Raw genomic sequence first — 27,635 nt, 5'->3', positions numbered from 1 at the left:
GGAGGAGGGTGTCAGAAAGAGGAGGAGGGTGTCAGAAAGAGGAGGGTATCAGAAAGAAGAGGAGGGTGTCAGAAAGCGGAGGAGGAGGGTGTCAGAAAGAAGAGGAGGCAGCAGATGAAGAGGAGTACATGAGATGAGTGAATGTGCATTGAACAGCCAGACAAACAGAGCACATGGACGGACCAGAGAGGAGTAGAAGGAACTCGACCATAGGCTAACATAGGATAGGTGAGAGCTAACAGCCAGTAGACTGCTATGACGGTCAGGTGAACTGAACAGAACAGCCAATGGCATGGCGTACAGTACACTCAACACCCCCGGCATTGAAGGGGAGGCCAGGAGAAGCTGTGCAGGCTGAGGGGACGGCTGACCAGCCAGCAGGGGACAACAGCGAGAGCCTGGAGGCAATACGACCACCAACATTACATCTCCACTGCCTAGAATCTGGACCCAGTACTGGACCCATGTAGTCAGGCCTGTTAGATAGTGTCTGGTACCAGTACTGGACCCACGTCCTCCCATGTAGCCAGGCCTGTTAGATAGTGTGTGGTACCAGTACTGGACCCATGTAGTCAGGCCTGTTAGATAGTGTCTGGTACCAGTACTGGACCCACGTCCTCCCATGTAGCCAGGCCTGTTAGATAGTGTGTGGTACCAGTACTGGACCCATGTAGCCAGGCCTGTTAGATAGTGTGTGGTACCAGTACTGGACCCATGTAGCCAGGCCTGTTAGTCACAGTGAATATGGCAGCACAGCACACATTATATTAGGATCCCCTCATGGAGGAGAACCACTAGCCTGGTACCCTAGGAGTTGTCAAGACAGCACAAATATACCAGGCTAGAAAAGTCTTGCTGTAGCAGCCACACTTGGACAAATAGAGGAGTGAGGAAACCAGGGTTAACATCACCACCACCACCACCACCCGTAGTTCCCTCTAGCACCCTTGTACAAGTCTACTCACCCACAGTCAGATCAGAACACATGTTGGGGCCTCAGTGTAGCTTGAAGACACCAAGACAATTTAAAACATTGTAGAAGAAAATGTGAAACAGGTTTAAAAATCTGCCTATAAACTTTAAATGTTTTTTAATTATGTTGACTCAATACTGATGTTGAGTAGAGTGTCAAAACCAATTAAAAGCACTGAGAGATTCTATCTAGTCTTCCACACAGAGTAGTAACCTAACATCCAGAGAGTAGTAACTGAGGGATTCTATCTAGTCTTCCTTTGAGTACAATAGATGGTGTCTGCATCAGGGTATTGGACAGGACAGGGCAGGGCAGGACAGGGCAGGACAGGGCAGGGCAGGACAGGGCAGGGCAGGGCAGGACAGGACAGGGCAGGACAGGACAGGGCAGGACAGGGCAGGGCAGGGCAGGGCAGGGCAGGGCAGGACAGGGCAGGGCAGGGCAGGGCAGGACAGGACAGGGGATATGCTGATCCATTGATGACTCAGTCCTCTTCAAGGGTCTCAAATCATTAACTCAACCCAGTAAGTTCAGGCATTCTGTCTGACAATATGGTGCTTGTCAAGAGGTGTCTAATGAAAGGAGGTGGATGGGACAGTCTTGTGTACGTGAGAGTCTGGGACTATACAGCTCTCTGAGGTACCCCACACCACAGGACTGGAATCCTCGCTGAACACCCTTTGGCTGTTCTATTAATGCTTTGTTGCCCCCCCCCCCCCCCCCCCCCGTTAAAACAAGGCATAATGCTTTATAACACAGTAACATATTGGAGGTTTATAAATGACTTGGTTCAGAGTCCACACCTAGTAACAATTATAATAATAATAATAATTATATGTATATATATATACTATTTACAGACTCAAAAAAATGCCATGCTGCAGCTTTTCCTTCAAATTATGAAAACCTCCAACAATGTATTAAAATAACAATAGCACTTTGTTTTGAATCTTTCCGTGGATATAATGTCTGGAGCGCTCCTTTCCATCGACTAGCACAGTGAACGTGTGCTACCTACAAACATGTTGTGGAAGCTTTAGAGGAGTTTTCATGCAGGAAAGTCACAGTCAGTCTTGAAGTCGGTGCCACTACTAGAAGGCTATAGTTACACCAAACAAAGTCTCTCAATGTCCTTAACAAAAAGAAAATGAAAACCCACGGACAGGGAAGGACAACAGACAACAGAAAAATCACTTTTTGTTGTTCTTCGTAACGGGAAATGTTTGGAGGAGCGGAGGTAGAGTTCCTCTGACTGACAGACTGCTCTGTAACTACTTCCTGTTCCTGTACTTCCTGTGTCCTAGGCAACTTCCTGCGTCTCTGCGTCCCCATTGGTCGGTTACAGTTGCTTGTCGCTTTCCTTCTTCAGCCGGCTAAAAACACAAATGAACAAACACACGTCAGCATCCCCACGGATTGTATAGAAATACATCCATGTCCCTGCACCACTACCAAAATTATATCCACACACTGATATTTTCACAGGTGGTATTGTATTACAAGTTGGTGACAAGCTGGAGAATCTGGAACAAAGCCGCTGAAATCCTTGTACAAGCATGCATTTAACAACTTTAGAATTCACCACATCAGTAAAATTGCAAAGAAACGTAATATGCCAAATTTGGATAATGGTCTGTATAATTTGTCCAATGCCAAACTTAAAATGTTAATACAGACTTGCTCCACAACCCCATGTACAACAGTGACTACATTCAGTCTAGATATATATATATATATATAGACTCTATAGGCTTCACACTCTGAAAATGCAAAGTGCAGAGTAACTTCTTAAGGTAAAACATCACTTGCCATCAGGTTTTTCTGTAAAAGGAGTCCATTTCTGGAACTCGAGATCACTTGAAACGTCTGCATGATCTTACAGAAATCACACAAATGAAAATGAAAATCTTTTTAAATTAGCAACAAGAATTTATAACCACAGATTAACCATTTTATATTATGTTTAATATTTGTTCTGTAAATCTAATTTAATGTAATTATTCTTATTTTAAAGTCCATCTAAGGACTGATGCTGTCTAGAGCAGTCTTTACCAGTCTTTACCTCTTCTGTCAGTCAGTGTGTAGTGAATGTGTTGAAATGTCAACGTGTATGATGAAGTGTGTGTGTGTGTGTAAGTGGTTAAGTGTGTTACAGCGTGTGTGATTTCAGTAGGTGTGTCTCTCTGACCTGTAATAGTCCTCTTGTCCAGGAAGTGGACCACCGTGCATGTGATGATGTCCATGCAGCCACTGCTGTTCCATAGCTAGCCGCTGCAGCTCTGCAGACTGTGCATGCATGGCCTGGAGCTGGTGGGCTGCGGACATCTGGGGAGGAAGGTCCCGGGGGTACGGAGTACCTGGAGAGGAACGCAACAGGATCAGGCCATGGGCTTGACTGCCAATAGAGACGCCACCGGTGGATAAATCCCTTGTCACACTATAGAGTCGACCCAGACTAAACTGTTCTGACTCGGATATACCACATTACCAAAAGTATGTGGACACCTGCTCGTCCCAACATCTCATTCAAAAATCAGGGGCATTAATATGGAGTTGGTCTCCCCTTTTGCTGCTATAACAGACCTCCACTCTTCTGGGAAGGCTTTCCACTAGATGTTGGAACATTGCTGATTCATCACTCCAGAGAACGCGTTTCTCAGACCATTTCATGAAGCTCCCGACAAACAGTTATTTAGCTGACGTTGCTTCCAGAGGGAGTTTGGAACTCAGTAGTGAGTGCTGCAACCGACAGACAGACTATTTTTACGCACTACACGCTTCAGCAGTCCCCAGTCCCGTTCGGTGAGCTTATGTGGCCTACCACTTCGCAGCTGAGCCGTTGTTGCTCCTAGACGTATCCACTTCACAATAACAGCACTTACAGTTGACCAGGGCAGTTCTAGCAGGGAAGAAATTTGACAAACTGACTTGTTGGAAAGGTGGCATCCTATGACAGTGCCCGTTGAAAGTCACTGAGCTCTTCAGTGAGGCCATTCTACTGCCAATGTTTGTCTATGGAGAATGCATGGCTGTGTGCTCGATTTTACATGTCTGTCAGCAACAGGAGTGGCTGAAAAAGTTTGAAGGGGTGTCCACATACTTTTATATAGATAATGAATTTCTTTTGACATTGTCCTTTTCAGCCCTATTCTAACAACTACGATTTGTGTGACGGAGCCAGATCAGTACGGCTCAGTACGGCTCAGTACGGCTCAGTACAGCTTGGCTAGACTCGGCTCAGTACGGCTCAGTACAGCTTGGCTGGACTCGGAACGGCACGGCTCGGCTTAGCACGGCTCGGCTTAGCACGGCTCGGCTTAGCACGGCTCGGCTTAGCACGGCTCGGTTCAGTACGGCTCGGCTCAGTACGGCTCAGTACAGCTTGGCTGGACTCGGAACGGCTCGGCACGGCTCGGCTCAGTACGGCTCGGTTCAGCTCGGCTCAGTACGGCTCGGCTCAGTATGGCTCGGCTCAGTACGGCTCGGCTCAGTACGGCTCGGTTCAGTACGGTTCGGCTCAGTACGGCTCGGCTCAGTACAGTGAAAATAAGGTCTGACATTGATATGCTCTAGATTGTTCTTACCGAAGACGGGGTGTCGCAGCATCTCATGTTCGTGTGGGTTCTGTCCCAGGAGGGGGTTGGGGATTGCGCCGGGCGGGTAGGGAAAGCGGGCGAGATGCGGGCCTCCTGCCAGGGGGTCTACGAGGGGGTGCCCCCCCGAACCTGGAGGGCACACAAGACATTCACCACCGCCTGCACAGAGTCAGAACACCACCTGGTCAGTGTACACTTATACATACAGTTTATCATGATACAATACAGAGACTACATGACACAACAGTAACCTGACACCCAGATAGTAGCAGTAACCTGACACCCAGATAGTAGCAGTAACCTGACACCCAGATAGTAGCAGTAACCTGACACCCAGATAGTAGCAGTAACCTGACACCCAGATAGTAGTAACCTGACACCCAGATAGTAGCAGTAACCTGACACCCAGATAGTAGCAGTAACCTGACACCCAGATAGTAGCAGTAACCTGACACCCAGATAGTAGCAGTAACCTGACACCCAGATAGTAGCAGTAACCTGACACCCAGATAGCAGCAGTAACCTGACACCCAGATAGTAGCAGTAACCTGACACCCAGATAGTAGCAGTAACCTGACACCCAGATAGCAGTAACCTGACACCCAGATAGTAGCAGTAACCTGACACCCAGATAGTAGCAGTAACCTGACACCCAGATAGTAGCAGTAACCTGACACCCGGATAGTAGCAGTAACCTGACACCCAGATAGCAGTAACCTGACACCCAGATAGTAGCAGTAACCTGACACCCAGATAGCAGTAACCTGACACCCAGATAGTAGCAGTAACCTGACACCCAGATAGTAGCAGTAACCTGACACCCAGATAGCAGTAACCTGACACCCAGATAGCAGTAACCTGACACCCAGATAGTAGCAGTAACCTGACACCCAGATAGCAGTAACCTGACACCCAGATAGTAGCAGTAACCTGACACCCAGATAGCAGTAACCTGACACCCAGATAGTAGCAGTAACCTGACACCCAGATAGTAGCAGTAACCTGACACCCAGATAGTAGCAGTAACCTGACACCCAGATAGTAGCAGTAACCTGACACCCAGATAGTAGCAGTAACCTGACACCCAGATAGCAGCAGTAACCTGACACCCAGATAGTAGCAGTAACCTGACACCCAGATAGTAGCAGTAACCTGACACCCAGATAGTAGCAGTAACCTGACACCCAGATAGTAGCAGTAACCTGACACCCAGATAGCAGTAACCTGACACCCAGATAGCAGCAGTAACCTGACACCCAGATAGTAGCAGTAACCTGACACCCAGATAGTAGCAGTAACCTGACACCCAGATAGCAGCAGTAACCTGACACCCAGATAGCAGTAACCTGACACCCAGATAGCAGTAACCTGACACCCAGATAGTAGCAGTAACCTGACACCCAGATAGCAGTAACTATCAGTCTATGGTATATATAAATAAAATATAAATATAAATATATATATTGCCATATTTGCTTACAGTATTGTTTTAAATCAGAAATGAGGTGATGCTGAAGTTGTGATATAAATGCTTCACAAGAAGGTGGTAAATAAACTTAAACTTGATCTTAATCTAGTAATAAATGTTTCTGTATGGCCAGGTGTGTCACCTTGGTGCAAGGAGTCCTGCTGGTGAAGGTGCAGGTGTGAGTGGATGTGGGAGTGCTGGTGGTGATGAGGTGTGATGTTGAACATCTGAAGCCTGGCGATAGGGTCGTTGGCCACCGCCGCCATCCTCTCGGCGTGCAGCCTCTCCGCCGCCAGCCGCTCCGGGTAGCTCATGTCTGGTCTGAGCTGGGGTCCCGCGGCCAACGCCAAACGCTCTCTCTCCAGGGGGTTGAGACCTGGGTGGAAGGAGGCGAAGGGGTGCGGTCCTGCCATGGATGGTAAGGAGATGGCCCCGTGTCGGGCGAAGTGCTCCATGGGGTTAGCCGAAGGGTGCATGCCTTCTAGCTCTGGGGGTTTGTGTTCGAACCCAGGCTTCATCCTCTCTCTCAGCTCCCTCTCCCTCATCTCTCTCTCCCTCATCTCCCGCTCTCGCAGCTCGCGCTCCCGCATGCCCGGGTCGGCGTTGTAGAGGCCAGGCATGTGATAGGCCATCAGGGGGTCGTTGGGGTTGAGGGAGACGAAGAAGGGGTGGTTCCTATTGGTCGGGGACATGACGTGGGGGCGGGCGTACTCGCTGAGGGTGCGCAGGGCGGGCGTGTCAGGGCCGATGTAAGGGGGCACTGCAGCGATGGAGGTAGGGGGGCCGTCGAAGGGAGGACGCATGTGGGCGGGGCCACCCATCTGGGGGTCACCCATACGGCCGTCGTGACACGAACTGGAGGCTTTCTGGAACAAATAAATATGTACAGCGGTTACACACACTGGGAGGTAATTACATGTTATAAAGAGGGTATAACGTGTAAGAAGGGTATAGGTTGTAAGGTGGTTGTAACAGGCTATAATAGGTTGTAAGGTGGTTGTAACAGGTTATAATAGGTTGTAACAGGTTGTAAAACATTATAAGGAGGTTACAATATGTTGTAAGCTTGGAACAGGTTATAAGGAGGTTATAATAGGTTGTAACAGGTTATAATGTAATAGGTTGCAACAGGTTCTAAGGAAGTTGGAACAGTTTGTAAGGAAAAGGTTAGACAAATGTGACTGGTTTCAGGAAACTGGATGTATATCGCGCGTCACTACTTCACAGGAGAGCTGTTTGAACGGAAAGTTTTTATTTCATCAAAATGCATTTTTTGGCAGAAATGCCTTCTGGAACATGTGAACTTTTATGAGCCTTAATAACAAACTTGTATTCCATCTGTAAATACGAATAAAACTGTTCAATTAGGAGCCTAGATGGTTTAGCCATGGAAAAAGAGGGCAACCTTCCTGCTAGTCATGATTGGCTGAGATAATGAGTGGGCTGGACATGCCGAGAGATGAGTTCTGATTGGTCTGCCATGTAACAGGCTTCTGTCTATAATATGAGCTGGTCAGTATGTGTAGGTAATCCTTTCTAATGCTGCTTTTAATAAAGACATCACGTAGTAGAACTGCATCAGTGTTGCTCTCCACTTTCTGGAGGACCGAGTTTAGAAATCAGTGGAATTAGAGTATGAAACCTAAGGAGATGGAGAAAATTCAGGCGTTTGATTGCAAATATGCAGACGGAGTCAAAAAGAGAAGACACAGAAGGCTGTTGTATAAAACAGCTGTCTCCGGATTACATCTTCAAACTAAGGGCAAACATGGCATCTGTGACAGAGAGGGAGAAGCATCCATCCATGTATACAGGTAAGATAGTCTAGCTAACTACATTTTCAGATATTGCACGTTTCTAATTTTCTCAGAAAGTCATTTTAATTTCAAGTTAAAGTGTACTGTTAGCTAGCTAATGTTACATGTATGATCTGTGTAGTAATATTACTCATATATCAGAGCCATTTGCATTGCTAGTTATAGCCTTGTTAGCTAGCTAACATTAAACCTGGTTGGTTAGCTACCATTCATGCAGGGTAGTAACGTTATGAGTTGGGATTATGGTTCATTGTTTAGCTAGCTAGCCAGCTGCTAGCTACATGTCTAGACAAAAGACTTCACTATGCAACTAACCATTTCAATAGAATGTTTATGATGTCACTATGACAACTGTTGATAGACGCAGCAGGTACATTTGCTCTGGTTATCTACTCTGACTTCAGAGCACTCTCGTCTGTGTGCCAGAGAGCAGAATAACTGACAAATGTACGAACGCTCAACACCCGTTGAAGATGGCCGGTGTCAGTAAACGTTGGCAAAAAAACGTAATTCAATTGTTGCCAGCAGCACAGTTGCAGTCACCAACGCTCTAGATATGATGAAAACAGCCTAACCAGCTCTGCTAGGGAGAGTAAAATGATCAGAGTGAGCTGTTCTCTCATTTGTGTCTGGAAGTAGCTAGCAAGCTAGCCAACGTTAGCCAGTCAGCTTGGGTGCTTGACTGCTGCTGTTAGGACAGAACACTCGGATCAACTCTACTCCTCGGCCAGAGGGTCCTGTGTGCACTCTGAACGCTTCGAGAGCGAATTGTTCTGAATTTACGAACGCCCAGAGCACACTCTGGCACTCCAGATTACATTTACAAACACACCCGTAGTATAAACCAGCCTTTAGTCTTGAAATCTTTGGTTTCTTTAGTACATGGCCTCATATGTAAATCCTTAAAGAGATGGGTGGGGCTAAAGCTGAGGGTGTGAATGATGCTGAATGAGTGTAGACAAAGAGCTCTCCAGTAGGTACCAAAACATTCAAGGGTCACTTTCTCAAAAGTGAGGTTACAACTTTATCGTCTTTCAAAGCAGAATTACTTTCCCATTGTTCCTCAACTGTAGTGTATGATATACCAATTTCTAGCTCTGAGTCTCTACTTTTATCCAATGTTAAAAACACTATTTCAAATGTTGCTACATAAGACCTAATCTAGCTGGTAGGTCACAAATACTCTAGTGCAAATGAGAAACATATAGGAGGTTTTAGAACAAAATGTGGTTTCAATTCCCAGTGTGAAGTTAAGAGACATAATACACCAAAACCCTCACCACAGCTCTCTCCTGTTCCTTCTCTCTTTCCCGTTCCCTCTCTCGTTCCTTCTCCCTCTCCTTCTCCTCCCGGGCTTTCTGCTCGGCCTCTCTCTTGACCCGCTCCAGTGCTTCTTCTCTCTTCTTGGCCAGTTTAGAAGCAGCCAGAGGAGTAAAGTAGAAGTCTGTTCTAGCACACGTGTTGTACCCACGGTCCAGGTGCTTGTGGAACCTAGGGGGACACAATGGGGAAACAACATTCATATTTTGTAAGGAAGCACTGTTTGGCTAACGATACTTCAAGGAAATACACATTAATATATACTAAGGATGTAGAGTTTGGCTAACAATACTTAATGGAAATACACATGCAATATTCCAGGATTCACAGATGGCTAACATCACAGTTCTCAAAAGACTCATACGACTTGTATTTATGAGCCATTAATATTCTACTTGAACACCTTGTCTTAAAATCTGTAAATCATGAACGATAAAAAAAACACACAAAAAAAAAACACATTAGCATAGAAAATGTGCTAAATGCATCAAAATGGCAAGCATCTTCAACAGACATGGGATGTAGTTTATTATCTGATTAGAAACAAAGATCTTAACTACCTCTATTAACAGACATGGGATGTAGTTTATTATCTGATTAGAAACAAAGATCCAGACTACCTCTATTAACAGACATGGGATGTAGTTTATTATCTGATTAGAAACAAAGATCCAGACTACCTCTATTAACAGACATGGGATGTAGTTTATTATCTGATTAGAAACAAAGATCCAGACTACCTCTATTAACAGACATGGGATGTAGTTTATTATCTGATTAAAAACAAAGATCCAGACTACCTCTATTAACAGACATGGGATGTAGTTTATTATCTGATTAAAAACAAAGATCTAACTACCTCTATTAACAGACATGGGATGTAGTTTATTATCTGATTAAAAACAAAGATCCAGACTACCTCTATTAACAGACATGGGATGTAAAAGAAAGGAGGACCAAGGCACTCTTCATACAATTAATTAAAATGCCTTGATTTGTATGGAATGTTCAATAGAAACAAAGTTTTAAAAATCCGACGCGTTTCGGCTGCATGGCCTTCGTCAGGGAGTACAAAGAAATAATACAATGTTCTCTTTTGAACAGCTTTTCCAATTAGCCCTACATACTATTCACATTAAAAAGTCAAATACTGTAGCTATGTTATCATAAAAATACAACTCCAAGCTAGAAGGATCAGAACACTTAGAAAGGTAGTTCTAACCTTAAATATGTCTGGGAGAAGTGTGAAGAATAAGAAAGCAATATATTCCATAGTACACTAGAACACAGCCAAACATGAACAACAACAGTCTAAACATAGCTGAGGGCAATTGAGCAAAATGTCCACTAGATGACAGCAAATGGACCTAACACAACCCTACAGGAATGGTGAGAAATCCATATCTTCATTTAAACCCGGGTATTTAGTGGCCTGTAGTTTGTAAATCCATATCTTCATTTAAACCCGGGTATTTAGTGGCCTGTAGTTTGTAAATCCATATCTTCATTTAAACCCGGGTATTTAGTGGCCTGTAGTTTGTAAATCCATATCTTCATTTAAACCCGGGTATTTAGTGGCCTGTAGTTTGTAAATCCATATCTTCATGTAAACCAGGGTATTTAGTGGCCTGTAGTTTGTAAATCCATATCTTCATTTAAACCCGGGTATTTAGTGGCCTGTAGTTTGTAAATCCATATCTTCATGTAAACCAGAGTATTTAGTGGCCTGTAGTTTGTAAATCCATATCTTCATTTAAACCCGGGTATTTAGTGGCCTGTAGTTTGTAAATCCATATCTTCATGTAAACCAGGGTATTTAGTGGCCTGTAGTTTGTAAATCCATATCTTCATTTAAACCCGGGTATTTAGTGGCCTGTAGTTTGTAAATCCATATCTTCATTTAAACCCGGGTATTTAGTGGCCTGTAGTTTGTAAATCCATATCTTCATTTAAACCCGGGTATTTAGTGGCCTGTAGTTTGTAAATCCATATCTTCATGTAAACCAGGGTATTTAGTGGCCTGTAGTTTGTAAATCCATATCTTCATTTAAACCTGGGTATTTAGTGGCCTGTAGTTTGTAAATCCATATCTTCATTTAAACCAGGGTATTTAGTGGCCTGTAGTTTGTAAATCCATATCTTCATGTAAACCAGGGTATTTAGTGGCCTGTAGTTTGTAAATCCATATCTTCATGTAAACCAGGGTATTTAGTGGCCTGTAGTTTGTAAATCCATATCTTCATGTAAAGCAGGGTATTTAGTGGCCTGTAGTTTGTAAATCCATATCTTCATGTAAACCAGGGTATTTAGTGGCCTGTAGTTTGTAAATCCATATCTTCATGTAAACCAGGGTATTTAGTGGCCTGTAGTTTGTAAATCCATATCTTCATGTAAACCAGGGTATTTAGTGGCCTGTAGTTTGTAAATCCATATCTTCATGTAAACCAGGGTATTTAGTGGCCTGTAGTTTGTAAATCCATATCTTCATTTAAACCAGGGTATTTAGTGGCCTGTAGTTTGTAAATCCATATCTTCATTTAAACCCGGGTATTTAGTGGCCTGTAGTTTGTAAATCCATATCTTCATTTAAACCAGGGTATTTAGTGGCCTGTAGTTTGTAAATCCAAAAACTTTCCCTTTGGTTTAACTGTTTAAGACGGTCCCCTTTTCTAATAGAGGCCGGAATATGATCAATACCCATAGCTTGTAGGGAGGCAGGGTTGCCATGGTGTAAGGACTTGTAGTGCCTTGCCATGGGGTAGTCTTCATTGCCTACCCGTTCGGCATACCTGTGTTGTGTTTCTGATCCTTCTAGCTTGGAGTTGTATTTTTATGATAACATAGCTACAGTATTTGACTTTTTAATGTGAATAGTATTGCTTACTAGGTGTTGTCCAATCCATTTTGTAACCACTCCCTCTTCAAATTAGGGCTAATTGGAAAAGCTGTTCAAAAGAGAACATTGTATTATTTCTTTGTACTCCCTGACGAAGGCCATGCAGCCGAAACGCGTCGGATTTTTAAAACTTTGTTTCTATTGAACATTCCATACAAATCAAGGCATTTTAATTAATTGTATGAAGATCCTGCCTACCTCCATTAACAGACCCTGCCTACCTCCATTAACAGATCCTGCCTACCTCCATTAACAGACCCTGCCTACCTCCATTAACAGATCCTGCCTACCTCCATTAACAGATCCTGCCTACCTCCATTAACAGATCCTGCCTACCTCCATTAACAGATCCTGCCTACCGCCATTAACAGATCCTGCCTACCGCCATTAACAGATCCTGTCTACCGCCATTAACAGATCCCGCCTACCTCCATTAACAGATCCCGCCTACCTCCATTAACAGATCCCGCCTACCTCCATTAACAGATCCCGCCTACCTCCATTAACAGATCCCGCCTACCTCCATTAACAGATCCCGCCTACCTCCATTAACAGATCCCGCCTACCGCCATTAACAGATCCCGCCTACCGCCATTAACAGATCCCGCCTACCTCCATTAACAGATCCCGCCTACCTCCATTAACAGACCCCGCCTACCTCCATTAACAGATCCCGCCTACCTCCATTAACAGATCCCGCCTACCTCCATTAACAGATCCCGCCTACCTCCATTAACAGATCCCGCCTACCTCCATTAACAGATCCCGCCTACCTCCATTAACAGATCCCGCCTACCTCCATTAACAGATCCCGCCTACCTCCATTAACAGATCCCGCCTACCTCCATTAACAGATCCCGCCTACCTCCATTAACAGATCCCGCCTACCTCCATTAACAGATCCTGCCTACCTCCATTAACAGATCCTGCCTACCTCCATTAACAGATCCTGCCTACCTCCATTAACAGATCCTGCCTACCTCCATTAACAGATCCTGCCTACCTCCATTAACAGATCCTGCCTACCTCCATTAACAGATCCTGCCTACCTCCATTAACAGATCCTGCCTACCTCCATTAACAGATCCTGCCTACCTCCATTTACAGATCCTGCCTACCTCCATTAACAGATCCTGCCTACCTCCATTAACAGATCCTGCCTACCTCCATTAACAGATCCTGCCTACCTCCATTAACAGATCCTGCCTACCTCCATTAACAGATCCTGCCTACCTCCATTAACAGATCCTGCCTACCTCCATTAACAGATCCTGCCTACCTCCATTAACAGATCCTGCCTACCTCCATTAACAGATCTTGCCTACCTCCATTAACAGATCCTGCCTACCTCCATTAACAGATCCTGCCTACCTCCATTAACAGATCCTGCCTACCTCCATTAACAGATCCTCCTACCTCCATTAACAGATCCTGCCTACCTCCATTAACAGATCTTGCCTACCTCCATTAACAGATCCTGTCTACCGCCATTAACAGATCCTGCCTACCTCCATTAACAGATCTTGCCTACCTCCATTAACAGATCCTGCCTACCTCCATTAACAGATCCTGCCTACCTCCATTAACAGATCCTGTCTACCTCTAACAGACAGAGCCACTGAAGCACAACAGGTCGTCACATTCAAATAGACTGTGTGTGTGTGTGTGTGTTCTGACAGTGTGTGTGTGTGTGTGTGTGTGTGTTCTGACAGTGTGTGTGTGTGTGTGTTCTGACAGTGTGTGTGTGTGTGTGTGTGTTCTGACAGTGTGTGTGTGTGTGTGTGTGTTCTGACAGTGTGTGGGTGCGATCATACCGTGCTGATTGGCTGGCATGGCTGGGCGTGTTGACGATGGTAGGCTCGGGAGAGGGGCTCCGCGGAGGGGGCGGAGGGCTCTCGGGCTCCTCTGATTCGTCGAGAGGTTCCTCCTTGATGTGTACGGGTGGGAGGGCGGGACCTGGGCAGGCGGAGCCGACGGAGGCTGGGAGGGGCATCGAGATGGAGGAGGAGGGGGGCTGGAGGCCTGGCGGTAGAGAGGAGGATGAGGAGGAGGGGGGAGGAGGGAACGGGGACTGTTGGGATGTGTTGGGGTGGGAGGATGGTGACGGTCCGGATGGGGGTAGAGGAGGAGGAAGGTGGTGCTGGCTGCCTCTCTCTCTCTCTGAAAGGGGGAGATTCTGGGACTGGGTGAGGACAGGGGGCTGGGCTGGTGGAGGCTGGAGCTGCTGGCCTGGGCCCTGGGGCATGAGCTGGAGGGGAGGAGGGTGGGCAGGGGGAGGGTGGTGGGTGGACAGGGAGGAGAGGGGTTTGAGGGCGGGCGGAGGGGGCAGGTTGGAGGGCATCTGGGGGAAAGGGGGTGCTGAGAGGTGTGGAGGCCCGTGTTTGTGGGACTGAGGGTCGCGGTTGGGCATGTGGGGGATGGGGGTGGTGGGAGGGGGCTTGATGTGGGGCATGGACATGGAAGGGGCGGGGGGTAGGGGCTGCTCGCGGGGCGGCTGATTGGACGAGCCACCCTGGGACGACGATGATTGGCTGGGGGGCGTGTGGGCCCTGTGAGACGGCTGCTGCAATTGACTGAGAGGGAGCGGGGAGGGCGGGACCTGAGACTGGGGGCCCAATGGGAAGCTTTGAGGGGGCAGGGAGTGGGGGTGGGGCAGGTGAGAGGGGCCAGTTTGAAGTGGGTGGGGCAGCGGGCCGTGGAACGTGCTCGGTAGCGACTGCGTGGAGCCTGGCGGTCCTGGGGGCGGAACCTGAGACATCCCCTGCTGCGGAGAATGAGGCGAGGGCGAGGGCCGCCTCTGGGGGTGGATCGACGCCCCTGATTGGATGAGAGAGAGGGGGCCGGCCTGTTGGGGCATGGGAGGCGGTAGAAGAGAAGTGGGGGGTGTGGAGGAGGGTGGGACCTGGGGGACCAGTGAGGGGGCTGAGGAGGACGTGGAAGGTAATGGAGGGGTGATGGAGCGACCACCGGAGGACCCTGGCTGACAGGACTGGATAACCAGAGGGTGCTGCGACTGCCCCTCTCTCACCCTCTCCCTCTCTTGTCTCTGCAGTAGGAGCAGCTGTTGCTGGGCGGAGGAGTCCGAGTCACTCTCCCCGTCTCGGGGGCTGGGGATGGAGGGCGAGGAGCTGCGGTTGTCCTGGTCAATGTCTTTAGCGTCACTGCTACACTCCTCGTTGACGCTACGCCCGTCGGAGCTCTCGCCTTCGCCCTCTCCCTCGCATTCAGACGGCGAGTCGGACCGACCCAGCTCCTGTGGAACAGGGAAGAGAGCAGTGAATTCCATACCACAGTGGTTGTCATCATGATCACATCTCCTTACACTTGGGAGAATAGATGTCCAGGAAGAGAACAAATAGGCTTGGTATAGGCATTGTAATAACATATAGGGTCCGTATCTAAAGCGTACATACAGGCTCTGGCCTTTTAGTCATTTCAATACTGCAGCCCAACCCCTGACATTAGACACTATTCCAGAATACAGTCCAACCCCAGACATTAGACACTATTCCAGAATACAGCCCAACCCCAGACATTAGACACTATTCCAGAATACAGTCCAACCCCAGACATTAGACACTATTCCAGAATACAGCCCAACCCCAGACATTAGACACTATTCCAGTATACAGACCAACCCCAGACATTAGACACTATTCCAGAATACAGCCCAACCCCAGACATTAGACACTATTCCAGAATACAGCCCAATCCCAGACATTAGACACTATTCCAGAATACAGCCCAACCCCAGACATTAGACACTATTCCAGAATACAGCTCAACCCCAGACGTTAGACACTATTCCAGAATACAGCCCAACCCCAGACATTAGACACTATTCCAGAATACAGCCCAACCCCAGACATTAGACACTATTCCAGAATACAGCCCAACCCCAGACATTAGACACTATTCCAGAATACAGCCCAACCCCAAACATGAGACACTATTCCAGAATACAGACCAACCCCAGACATGAGACACTATTCCAGAATACAGCCTAACCCCAGACATTAGACACTATTCCAGAATACAGCCCAACCCCTGACAGACACTATTCCAGAATACAGCCCAACCCGACATTAGACACTATTCCAGAATACAGCCCAACCCCAGACATTAGACACTATTCCAGAATACAGACCAACCCCAGACATGAGACACTATTCCAGAATACAGCCTAACCCCAGACATTAGACACTATTCCAGAATACAGCCCAACCCCTGACATTAGACACTATTCCAGAATACAGCCCAACCCCAGACATTAGACACTATTCCAGAATACAGCCCAACCCCAGACATTAGACACTATTCCACAGTGGAGATTGGAGTATCTGTCCATAAGACCACTTTTAGCCGTACACTCCACAGAGCTGGGCTTTATGGAAGAGTACCCAGACAAAAGCCATTGCTGAAAGAAAAAATAAGCAAACACATTTGGTGTTTGCCAAAAGGCATGTGGGAGACTCCTCAAACATATGAAAGAAGGTACTCTGGTCAGATGAGACTAAAATGTAGCTTTTTGGCCAGGAAGGAAAACGCTATATCTGGCGCAAACCCAACACCTCCCATCACCCCGAGAACACCATCCCACAGTGAAGCATGGTGGTGGCAGCATCATAATGTGGAGATGTTTTTCCATCGGTAGGGACTGCGAAACTGGTCAGAATTGAAGGATGGCGCTAAATACTGGGAAATTCTTGAGGGAAACCTGTTTCAGTCTTCGAGATTTGAGACTGGGATGGAGATTCACCTTCCAGCAGGACAATGACCCTAAGCATACTGCTGAAGCAACACTCAAATGGTTTAAGGGGAAACATTTAAATGTCTTGGAATGGCCTAGTCAAAGCCCAGACCTCAATCCAATTGAGAATCTGTGGTATGACTTAAAGATTGCTGTACACCAGCGGAACCCATCCAACTTGAAGGAGCTGGAGCGGTTTTGCCTTGGAGAATGGTAAAAAAATCCCAGTGGCTAGATGTGCCAAGCTTATAGAGACATACCCCAAGAGACTTGCAGCTGTAATTGCTGCAAAAGTTGACTCTACAAAGTATTGACTTCGGGGGGGTGAATAGTTATGCACGCTCAAGTTTTCAGTTTTTTTGTTACATTTCTTGTTTGTTTTTCAAAGTGATAGGAATGTTGTGTAAATCAAATGACACAAAACCCCCCCAAAAAATGATTTTAATTCCAGGTTGTAAGGCAACAAAATAGGAAAAATGCAAATGGGGTTGAATACTTTTGCAAGCCACTGTATTCAAGACATTAGACACTATTCCTCAACACACACAGCTACCCATCAGACACTGGTATGAGATGTACTAGTTAAGTCACCTGGGTCTTGGACTTTTTGGCGCTTGTCCTGTTGTCTGTGTCCTCTGTGTCTGAGGCTCCTCCCTTCTCTCTCTGGCGTTTGGCAGTCTTCATAGGAGACTCCTCAATCTTCTGATGACAATCCATCAATCAATCAATCAATCAATCCATCCATCCATCCATCCATCCATCCATCCATCAATCCATCCATAATAACATACTATTGTCATTTCCCAATCGGGCTTTCATACATATTCACCTGGTAGAGAATCTGATGATAGAGAGTGCTAAGGAACTAAACACTAATGAGCCTGTGTGTGAGTCAATAAGTGTGCATGTGTGTATGTAAGTACAGTTGAAGTCGGCCGTTTACATACACCTTAGCCAAATACAGGCCTCCTTGCTCACACAAGCTTTTTCAGTTCTGCCCACAATTTTTCTATAGGATTGATGTCAGGGCTTTGTGATGGCCACTCCAATACCTTGACTTTGTTGTCCTTAAGCCATTTTACCACAACTTTGGAAGTATGCTTGGGGTCATTGTCCATTTGGAAGACCCATTTGTGAGCAAGCTTTAACTTCCTGACTGATGTCTTGAGATGTTGCTTCAATATATCCACATAATTTCCCCCCCTCATGATGCCATCTATTCTGTGAAGTGCACCAGTCCCTCCTGCAGCAAAGCACCCCCACAACATGATGCTGCCACCCCCGTGCTTCACGGTTGGGATGGTGTTCTTCGGCTTGCAAGCCTTCCCCTTTTTCCTCCAAACATAACGATGGTCATTATGGCCAAACAGTTCTATTTTTGTTTCATCAGACCAGAGGACATTTCTCCAAAAAGTACGATCTTTGTTCCCATGTGCAGTTGCAAACCGTAGTCTGGCTTTTTTATGGCAGTTTTGGAGCAGTGGCTTCTTTCTTGCTGAGCAGCCTTTCAGGTTATGTCGATATAGGACTCGTTTTACTGTGGATATAGATACTTTTGACCCTGTTTCCTCCAGCATCTTCACAAGGTCCTTTGCTGTTGTTCTGGGATTGATTTGCACTTTTCGCACCAAAGTACGTTCATCTCTAGGAGACAGAACGCGTCTCCTTCCTGAGCGGTATGACAGCTGCGTGGTCCCATGGTGTTTATACTTGAGTACTATTGTCTGTACAGATGAGCGTGGTACATTCAGGCGTTTGGAAATTGCTCCCAAGGATGAACCAGACTTGTGGAGGTCTACAATTTTTTTCTGAGGTCTTGGCTGATTTCTTTTGATTTTCCCATGATGTCAAGCAAAGAGGCACTGAGTTTGAAGGTAGGCCTTGAAATTCATCCACAGTTACACCTCCAATTGACTCAAATTATGTCAATTAGCCTATCAGGAGCTTCTAAAGCCATGACATAATTTTCTGGAATTTTCCAAGCTGTTTAAAGGCACAGTCAACTTAGTGTATGTAAACCTCTGACCCACTGTAATTGCGATACAGTGAATTATAAGTGAAATAATCTGTCTGTAAACAATTGTTGGAAAATTTTCTTGTGTCATGCACAAAGTAGATGTCCTAACCGACTTGCCAAAACTATAGTTTGTTAACAAGAAATGTGTGGAGTGGTTGAAAAATGAGTTTTAATGACTCCAACCTAAGCGTATGTAAACTTCTGACTTCAACTGTATGTGTGTGTGTCTCTCTCTCTCTCTCTCTCTCTGTGTCTCTCTCTCTCTCTGTGTCTCTCTCTCTCTGTGTCTCTCTCTCTCTCTCTCTGTGTCTCGCTCTGTGTCTCTCTCTCTCTCTGTGTCTCGCTCTGTGTCTCGCTCTGTGTCTCTCTCTCTCTCTGTGTCTCTCTCTCTCTGTGTGTCTCGCTCTCTCTGTGTGTCTCGCTCTCTCTGTGTGTCTCTCTCTCTCTCTCTGTGTGTCTCTCTCTCTCTCTGTGTGTCTCTCTCTCTCTCTGTGTGTCTCTCTCTCTCTCTGTGTGTCTCTCTCTCTCTCTGTGTGTCTCTCTCTCTCTCTGTGTGTCTCTCTCTCTCTCTGTGTCTCTCTCTCTCTCTGTGTCTCTCTCTCTCTGTGTGTCTCTCTCTCTCTGTGTGTCTCTCTCTCTCTCTGTGTGTCTCTCTCTCTCTCTGTGTGTCTCTCTCTCTCTGTGTGTCTCTCTCTCTCTGTGTGTCTCTGTGTGTGTGTGTGTGTGTACTCTACCTTGCTGGGTTTCTTCAGGGGGTCTGTCTTGCTGTCAGTGCTGTCTGTGGAGGCTGCGGAGGGGGAGGTACGGCCACTAGACCGCAGGTCCTCATTGGTTGGAGATGCTCGTCCATCAGGACTGGCTGTCTGCTTCTTCCGGCCACTACGGAGCGTCGACATCTACACACACGGAGACAGAAGGATTACATGATGAGAAGGTGTGTGTGTGTGTGTTGACGATGGCGTGTGTGTGTTGACGATGGGGTGTGCGTGTTGACGATGGCGTGTGCGTGTTGACGATGGCGTGTGCGTGTTGACGATAGGGTGTGCGTGTTGACGATAGGGTGTGTGTTGACGATAGGGTGTGTGTTGACGATAGGGTGTGTGTGTTGACGATAGGGTGTGTTGACGATAGGGTGTGTTGACGATGGCGTGTGTGTGTTGACGATAGGGTGTGTGTTGACGATAGGGTGTGTGTTGACGATAGGGTGTGTGTTGACGATAGGGTGTGTGTTGACGATAGGGTGTGTGTTGACGATAGGGTGTGTGTGTTGACGATAGGGTGTGTGTGTTGACGATAGGGTGTGTGTTGACGATAGGGTGTGTTGACGATAGGGTGTGTGTTGACGATAGGGTGTGTGTTGACGATAGGGTGTGTTGACGATAGGGTGTGTGTTGACGATAGGGTGTGTGTTGACGATAGGGTGTGTGTTGACGATAGGGTGTGTGTTGACGATAGGGTGTGTGTTGACGATAGGGTGTGTGTTGACGATAGGGTGTGTGTTGACGATAAGGTGTGTGTGTTGATGTGTACTGTGAGTGTCTCCATGCAGAATAAGTGTGAGAGAGACAAAGAGACAAAGTCAGAAAGACAGTGACAGAAATGGACTTCGTGTGTGACACTGTGTGTGACACTGTGTGTGTGTGACTCTGTGTGTGACTGTGTGTGACACTGTGTGTGTGTGACTCTGTGTGTGACTGTGTGTGACACTGTGTGTGTGTGACTCTGTGTGTGACTGTGTGTGACACTGTGTGTGTGTGACTCTGTGTGTGACAGTGTGTGACACTGTGTGTGTGTGACACTGTGTGTGTGTGTGACACTGTGTGTGTGACACTGTGTGTGTGACACTGTGTGTGTGACACTGTGTGTGTGTGACACTCTGTGACACTCTGTGACTGTGTGTGTGACTCTGTGACTGTGTGTGTGACTCTGTGACTGTGTGTGTGACTCTGTGACTGTGTGTGTGACTCTGTGACTGTGTGTGTGACTCTGTGACTGTGTGTGTGACTCTGTGACTGTGTGACTGTGTGACTGTGTGACTCTGTGACTGTGTGACTGTGTGACTGTGTGACTCTGTGACTGTGTGACTGTGTGACTGTGTGACTCTGTGACTGTGTGACTGTGTGTGTGACTCTGTGACTGTGTGTGTGACTCTGTGACTGTGTGTGTGACTCTGTGACTGTGTGTGTGACTCTGTGACTGTGTGTGTGACTGTGTGACTGTGTGACTGTGTGACTCTGTGACTCTGTGACTCTGTGACTGTGTGACTCTGTGACTGTGTGACTGTGTGACTCTGTGACTCTGTGTGTGACTCTGTGACTGTGTGACTCTATGACTCTATGACTGTGTGACTGTGACTGTGTGTGTGACTCTGTGACTGTGTGACTGTGTGACTCTGACTGTGTGACTCTGTGACTGTGTGACTCTGTGACTGTGTGACTCTGTGACTGTGTGACTCTGTGACTGTGTGACTCTGTGACTGTGTGTGTGACTCTGTGACTGTGTGACTGTGTGACTGTGTGACTGTGTGACTCTGTGACTGTGTGACTCTGTGACTCTGTGACTGTGTGACTCTGTGACTGTGTGACTGTGTGACTCTGTGACTGTGTGACTGACTGTGTGTGTGACTCTGTGACTGTGTGACTGTGTGACTCTGTGACTGTGTGACTGTGTGACTCTGTGACTGTGTGTGTGACTGTGTGACTGTGTGACTCTGTGACTGTGTGACTCTGTGACTGTGTGACTCTGTGACTGTGTGACTCTGACTGTGTGTGCTACATACCGATCCTCTGTTACGTCGGGTCTTCATGCTATGTTTCCCGCTGAGTCCATCCTCATCCTCTTTGACGGGTTTGAACATGAACGGAGGCGGGTCCACGGGCTTGTCGATGGGAGGCAGCTCGCCGTACTTCTTAAAGTGGATACGACAGTCTGTACACAACAAGATGTTCTCTCTGCCACCGTGGTGCCAGTCCTTAGAGGCTGAGAGAGACAGGGAGACGGGACATTGAGATACAGCTTCCTGTCAGTCAGAGACAGGGGATAGCCTGCTACAGATGTTCTACTTACAAACTAGTCTTTAGAGAACTCAGACAGACAGGTGGACATCAGACACCACTGGGGTGAACTGAGACAAACACCCCTTCTTGGCTCTGCCAGTTAGAGACCAGAGATAACCAGCCGGGTTAGGGGGAGACCAGAGATAACCAGCCGCGTTAGGGGGAGACCAGAGATAACCAGCCGCGTTAGGGGGAGTCCAGAGATAACCAGCCGCGTTAGGAGGAGACCAGAGATAACCAGCTATGTTAGGGGGAGACCAGAGATAACCAGCCGCGTTAGGGGGAGTCCAGAGATAACCAGCCGCGTTAGGAGGAGACCAGAGGTAACCAGCCGCGTTAGGGGGAGACCAGAGATAACCAGCCGGGTTAGGGGGAGACCAGAGGTAACCAGCCGCGTTAGGGGGAGACCAGAGATAACCAGCCGCGTTAGGAGGAGACCAGAGGTAACCAGCCGCGTTAGGGGGAGACCAGAGATAACCAGCCGCGTTAGGGGGAGACCAGAGATAACCAGCCGGGTTAGGAGGAGACCAGAGATAACCAGCCATGTTAGGGGGAGACCAGAGAGATAACCAGCCGCGTTAGGGGGAGACCAGAGGTAACCAGCCGCGTTAGGAGGAGACCAGAGGTAACCAGCCGCGTTAGGAGGAGACCAGAGGTAACCAGCCGCGTTAGGAGGAGACCAGAGGTAACCAGCCGCGTTAGGAGGAGACCAGAGGTAACCAGCCGCGTTAGGGGGAGTCCAGAGATAACCAGCCGCGTTAGGGGGAGTCCAGAGATAACCAGCCGCGTTAGGAGGAGACCAGAGATAACCAGCCGGGTTAGGAGGAGACCAGAGATAACCAGCTATGTTAGGGGGAGACCAGAGAAATAACCAGCCGCGTTAGGGGGAGACCAGAGGTAACCAGCCGCGTTAGGAGGAGACCAGAGGTAACCAGCCGCGTTAGGGGGAGACCAGAGATAACCAGCCGGGTTAGGGGGAGTCCAGAGATAACCAGCCACGTTAGGGGGAGTCCAGAGATAACCAGCCGGGTTAGGGGGAGTCCAGAGATAACCAGCCGGGTTAGGGGGAGACCAGAGATAACCAGCTATGTTAGGGGGAGACCAGAGATAACCAGCTATGTTAGGGGGAGACCAGAGATAACCAGCCGCGTTAGGGGGAGACCAGAGAGATAAACAGCTATGTTAGGGGGAGACCAGAGATAACCAGCCGGGTTAGGAGGAGACCAGAGATAACCAGCTATGTTAGGGGGAGACCAGAGATAACCAGCCGCGTTAGGGGGAGACCAGAGATAACCAGCCGCGTTAGGGGGAGACCAGAGATAACCAGCCGCGTTAGGGGGAGTCCAGAGATAACCAGCCGGGTTAGGGGGAGTCCAGAGATAACCAGCCGGGTTAGGGGGAGACCAGAGATAACCAGCTATGTTAGGGGGAGACCAGAGGTAACCAGCCGCATTAGGGGGAGACCAGAGATAACCAGCCGGGTTAGGAGGAGACCAGAGATAACCAGCCGGGTTAGGGGGAGACCAGAGATAACCAGCCGCGTTAGGGGGAGACCAGAGGTAACCAGCCGGGTTAGGAGGAGACCAGAGATAACCAGCCGGGTTAGGGGGAGACCAGAGATAACCAGCCGCGTTAGGGGGAGACCAGAGGTAACCAGCCGTGCGTGTGGTTATGAGGTAGAGAGACTGGGGTTGTCAGCTGTAATGTGATGTACTCAAGACAGGTGGGATTCATACACACAATATGATGAGGATAACGGGTCCATATGACTGTGTGTGTATATATATATATATATATCTGTGTGTGTATCATCTTACTGGTGGTGAAACAGTGTCTGCAGGCGTAACCCTTCAGCTCCTGCTCACTGTCTTCACTGTCCAAGTCATCTTCACTGGCTGAACTCAGGTCCACTGGAGGAGAACACAACACACGTCGTTACCAAGCGCCAAATCAATCAAATCAAATGTATTTATATAGCCCTTCTTACATCAGCTGATATCTCAAAGTGCTGTACAGAAACCCAGCCTAAAACCCCAAACAGAAAGCAATGCAGGTGTAGAAGCACGGTACTGTGCTAAGCATCTCACACGTTGTTACCAATCAAATGCTAACGTACTACTTGTGATGACCATTGCTCGACCTCTAACACAGTATTACTTTTTGTTGTTGTTGCCGATCCTGTTCTTGCCATTTCGAGTTGCTTTACAAGCCTTATCAAAAAGGTCAAATGTATCAGGAGTAACCAGAAAGAGACTTGATGCGAGTGGTTTTTCCTTTCCTTGCCTGCTCGTTAGAGCTTGGATGTTCAGAATTCAATTTCTATGGCAACATAACTGTCCTACCTACAGAACTCGGAGGAGCGGGCTGTTGATGGGGTGGAGGTTTGGGGCGTAGGGTTAGTGTTCTACCTACAGAACTCTGAGGAGCGGGCTGTTGATGGGGTGGAGGTTTGGGGCGTAGGGTTAGTGTTCTACCTACAGAACTCTGGGGAGGGTGGTCTAGACGGGGTGGAGGTTTGGGGCGTAGGGATAGTGTCCTACCTACAGAACTCTGAGGAGGGGGTTGTTGATGGGGTGGAGGTTTGGGGCGTAGGGATAGTGTACTACTTACAGAACTCTGAGGAGGGGGTTGTTGATGGGGTGGAGGTTTGGGGCGTAGGGTTAGTGTCCTACCTACAGATCTCTGAGGAGGGGGTTGTTGATGGGGTGGAGGTTTGGGGCGTAGGGATAGTGTACTACTTACAGAACTCTGAGGAGGGGGTTGTTGATGGGGTGGAGGTTTGGGGCGTAGGGTTAGTGTCCTACCTACAGAACTCTGAGGAGGGGGTTGTTGATGGGGTGGAGGTTTGGGGCGTAGGGATAGTGTACTACTTACAGAACTCTGAGGAGGGGGCTGTAGACGGGGTGGAGGTTTGGGGCGTAGGGATAGTGTACTACTTACAGAACTCTGAGGAGGGTGGTCTAGACGGGGTGGAGGTTTGGGGCGTAGGGATAGTGTACCACTTACAGAACTCTGAGGAGGGGACTGTTGATGGGGTGGAGGTTTGGGGCGTAGGGATAGTGTACCACTTACAGAACTCTGAGGAGGGGACTGTTGATGGGGTGGAGGTTTGGGGCGTAGGGATAGTGTACCACTTACAGAACTCTGAGGAGGGGACTGTTGATGGGGTGGAGGTTTGGGGCGTAGGGATAGTGTACCACTTACAGAACTCTGAGGAGGGGGTTGTTGATGGGGTGGAGGTTTGGGGCGTAGGGTTAGTGTCCTACCTACAGATCTCTGAGGAGGGGGTTGTTGATGGGGTGGAGGTTTGGGGCGTAGGGATAGTGTACTACTTACAGAACTCTGAGGAGGGGGTTGTTGATGGGGTGGAGGTTTGGGGCGTAGGGTTAGTGTCCTACCTACAGAACTCTGAGGAGGGGGTTGTTGATGGGGTGGAGGTTTGGGGCGTAGGGATAGTGTACTACTTACAGAACTCTGAGTAGGGTGGTCTAGACGGGGTGGAGGTTTGGGGCGTAGGGATAGTGTACCACTTACAGAACTCTGAGGAGGGGACTGTTGATGGGGTGGAGGTTTGGGGCGTAGGGATAGTGTACCACTTACAGAACTCTGAGGAGGGGACTGTTGATGGGGTGGAGGTTTGGGGCGTAGGGATAGTGTACCACTTACAGAACTCTGAGGAGGGGACTGTTGATGGGGTGGAGGTTTGGGGCGTAGGGATAGTGTACCACTTACAGAACTCTGAGGAGGGGGGTCTAGATGGGATGTTGACGGGAGTGGAGGCGGTACGCGTCTTGATGCGTCGGAACACAGGCTGGCGACGGTGTCTACGGTGGGCCCTGGACGACGCCGCTTCAGGAGTCTTCTTCCAGTAGTAGTAGAAGGTTATCAACTCACCCTGCAAGGCAAGAGATACACCATCAGAACACACACTCTTATATCCAGTCGTAGAAGGTTAGCAACTAGCCCTGTATCGGAGACAGAGAGGATAAGGAACGAGTACCAGGAACACTGAACTGTGCATCTTACTCATGTAGGAATCAGGTCAAAACAGTGCGTACACACACACACACACACACACACACACACACACACACACACACACACACACACACACACACACACACACACACACACACACACACACACATTAACATTCACAATTAATTTCTTGTAGTTCTCTCTGCCCCATGACAAAATGTGTAGAATTGCATGAAACTAGCATTAAAACAGCAACATTTTGTCTCTGTGGCCAATAGGAGGGCCTCTAAACTGACTTTGCCACCGTTGCTGAAAAAAATCCTAGGGGAAACACTGCATCACTTTGTAGAAAAATAACTCCTGAAAATAAGAGCTTAATGTTTTATTTCAGACATGGTAAATAATTCCCTAATGTACTAACATCCAAGTTAGATATTAGATGATCTAACAGCCACTGCGTCACATAGCGAGGAAAAGACCGTAGTGGTTTGGAGTGGACTGAGAAAATGACTCCAGGTCACTGAGACCATGACTCCATGTCAGGTTTTGCAAGTAGCCGGGTGTGTTTGTGCTGCTGCTGTGCCTGTGTCTGTCTGTCAGTTGCAGGATTAGGCAGGGAGGCTGGGAGGCCAGGAGGCAGGGAGGCCAGGAGGCAGGGAGGCCAGGAGGCAGTCTGGCTGGCTGGCTGAATGATTGGGTATTAGGAGCAGTGCTGTTGGGGCTGCCTGGGTGGCAAGCGGCTGAATGGGAACAAAAGAACATGTCGGGAAAAGCTTTCCTGCTACAAATAGGACCTGAAACGGTTTCTCGCCCAGCCGCTGGAGGAGTCAATTGAACTTTAATCAAACATTCAGAGCCTGGGCCGTGTGTGTGTTATTCCGAGTTTGTGTGTGTATGTATGTGTGTGTATTATTCTAAGTGTGTGTGTGTGTGTGTGTGTGTGTGTGTGGTGTGTGTGTGTGTGTGTGTGTGTGTGTGTGTATTATTCTAAGTGTGTGTGTGTGTGTATGTGTGTGTATTATTCTAAGTGTGTGTGTGTGTGTGTGTGTATGTGTGTGTATTATTCTAAGTGTGTGTGTGTGTGTGTGTGTGTGTGTGTGTGTGTGTGTGTGTGTAAGGTCTGTCAGAACGAGGGATAAATCCGTTGCACAAAAGGACCGGTCGGAAATCAAAGTCTGAGTGAGGACATTAACACACGGATCAGAGGACTCTGCTGAGGGAGGCTTTTTGTTACTATTTAACCTTTATTTAACCAGGAAGGGCTCAATGACATTTAAAATCTCTTTTTCAAGAGCGTCCTGGCCAAGATAGGCAGCGCCAAGTCATTACCAAAATTACAGACAAACAACATGAAAAACTACAAGTCATCTAGTAAAAACCATAGAATTCACACGAGTATAACAAAATCATAAAACAGCAAATTAAAAACAGTGACAGGTCAGGGAATCAGCCTCCAGATCCTCCATCAGTGATTTAAAAACACCAATCGGGACAAGTTCTTCCAGTTTAAAAGTATTTTGTCAGGCGTTCCAAGACGATGGTGCAGAGGACATAAAAGCCCTTTTCCCAAATTCAGTTCGGACATTTCTAACAGTTAGCAGGATAAAGTCCAGCGAACGAAGAGACGACCCACCACATTTCTGAACAATAAAACCCCCCAAATAAAACGGTATACTAAAACTCTCTCTCACATTAACTACTGCACACTCTGAATTACACACACACACTCTGAATTATACACACACACACACTCTGAATTATACA

General features: G+C 47.7%; 1 protein-coding gene across 15 annotated transcripts in view; it reads right to left on the bottom strand.

Annotated features, from left to right (window-relative positions):
* Positions 1 to 1,683: 1,683 nt before the first annotated feature.
* rerea (arginine-glutamic acid dipeptide (RE) repeats a) overlaps positions 1,684 to 27,635 on the bottom strand; it is a 366,496-nt gene continuing 340,544 nt past the window's right edge. For 9 of the 15 annotated variants that reach the window (XM_082962256.1, XM_045696470.2, XM_082962258.1 and 6 more), the window contains 11 exons: positions 25,626 to 25,788; positions 23,711 to 23,803; positions 21,617 to 21,816; positions 19,572 to 19,733; positions 17,412 to 17,522; positions 13,885 to 15,323; positions 9,135 to 9,345; positions 6,180 to 6,903; positions 4,558 to 4,728; positions 3,162 to 3,330; positions 1,684 to 2,346 (listed from right to left, as the gene is read on the bottom strand). In XM_082962256.1, the coding sequence (XP_082818382.1) occupies positions 2,313 to 2,346; positions 3,162 to 3,330; positions 4,558 to 4,728; positions 6,180 to 6,903; positions 9,135 to 9,345; positions 13,885 to 15,323; positions 17,412 to 17,522; positions 19,572 to 19,733; positions 21,617 to 21,816; positions 23,711 to 23,803; positions 25,626 to 25,788 (3,477 nt within the window). In that variant the 3' untranslated portion in view covers positions 1,684 to 2,312. Of the gene's footprint in view, positions 2,347 to 2,782; positions 2,849 to 3,161; positions 3,331 to 4,557; positions 4,729 to 6,179; positions 6,904 to 9,134; positions 9,346 to 13,884; positions 15,324 to 17,411; positions 17,523 to 19,571; positions 19,734 to 21,616; positions 21,817 to 23,710; positions 23,804 to 24,305; positions 24,317 to 24,437; positions 24,481 to 25,625; positions 25,789 to 27,635 lie in introns of those variants that run through there. The other 6 variants (XM_082962261.1, XM_082962262.1, XM_082962260.1 and 3 more) reach the window with 6 other exon arrangements.

The sequence above is a fragment of the Salmo salar genome, chromosome 15 (genome assembly GCF_965601325.2).
Source record: "Salmo salar chromosome 15, fSalSal1, whole genome shotgun sequence".
NCBI classification, from domain to species: Eukaryota; Metazoa; Chordata; class Actinopteri; order Salmoniformes; family Salmonidae; genus Salmo; species Salmo salar.
Note: the sequence above shows the minus strand (reverse complement) of the source record. Positions and strands in the feature narration are given on the sequence as shown.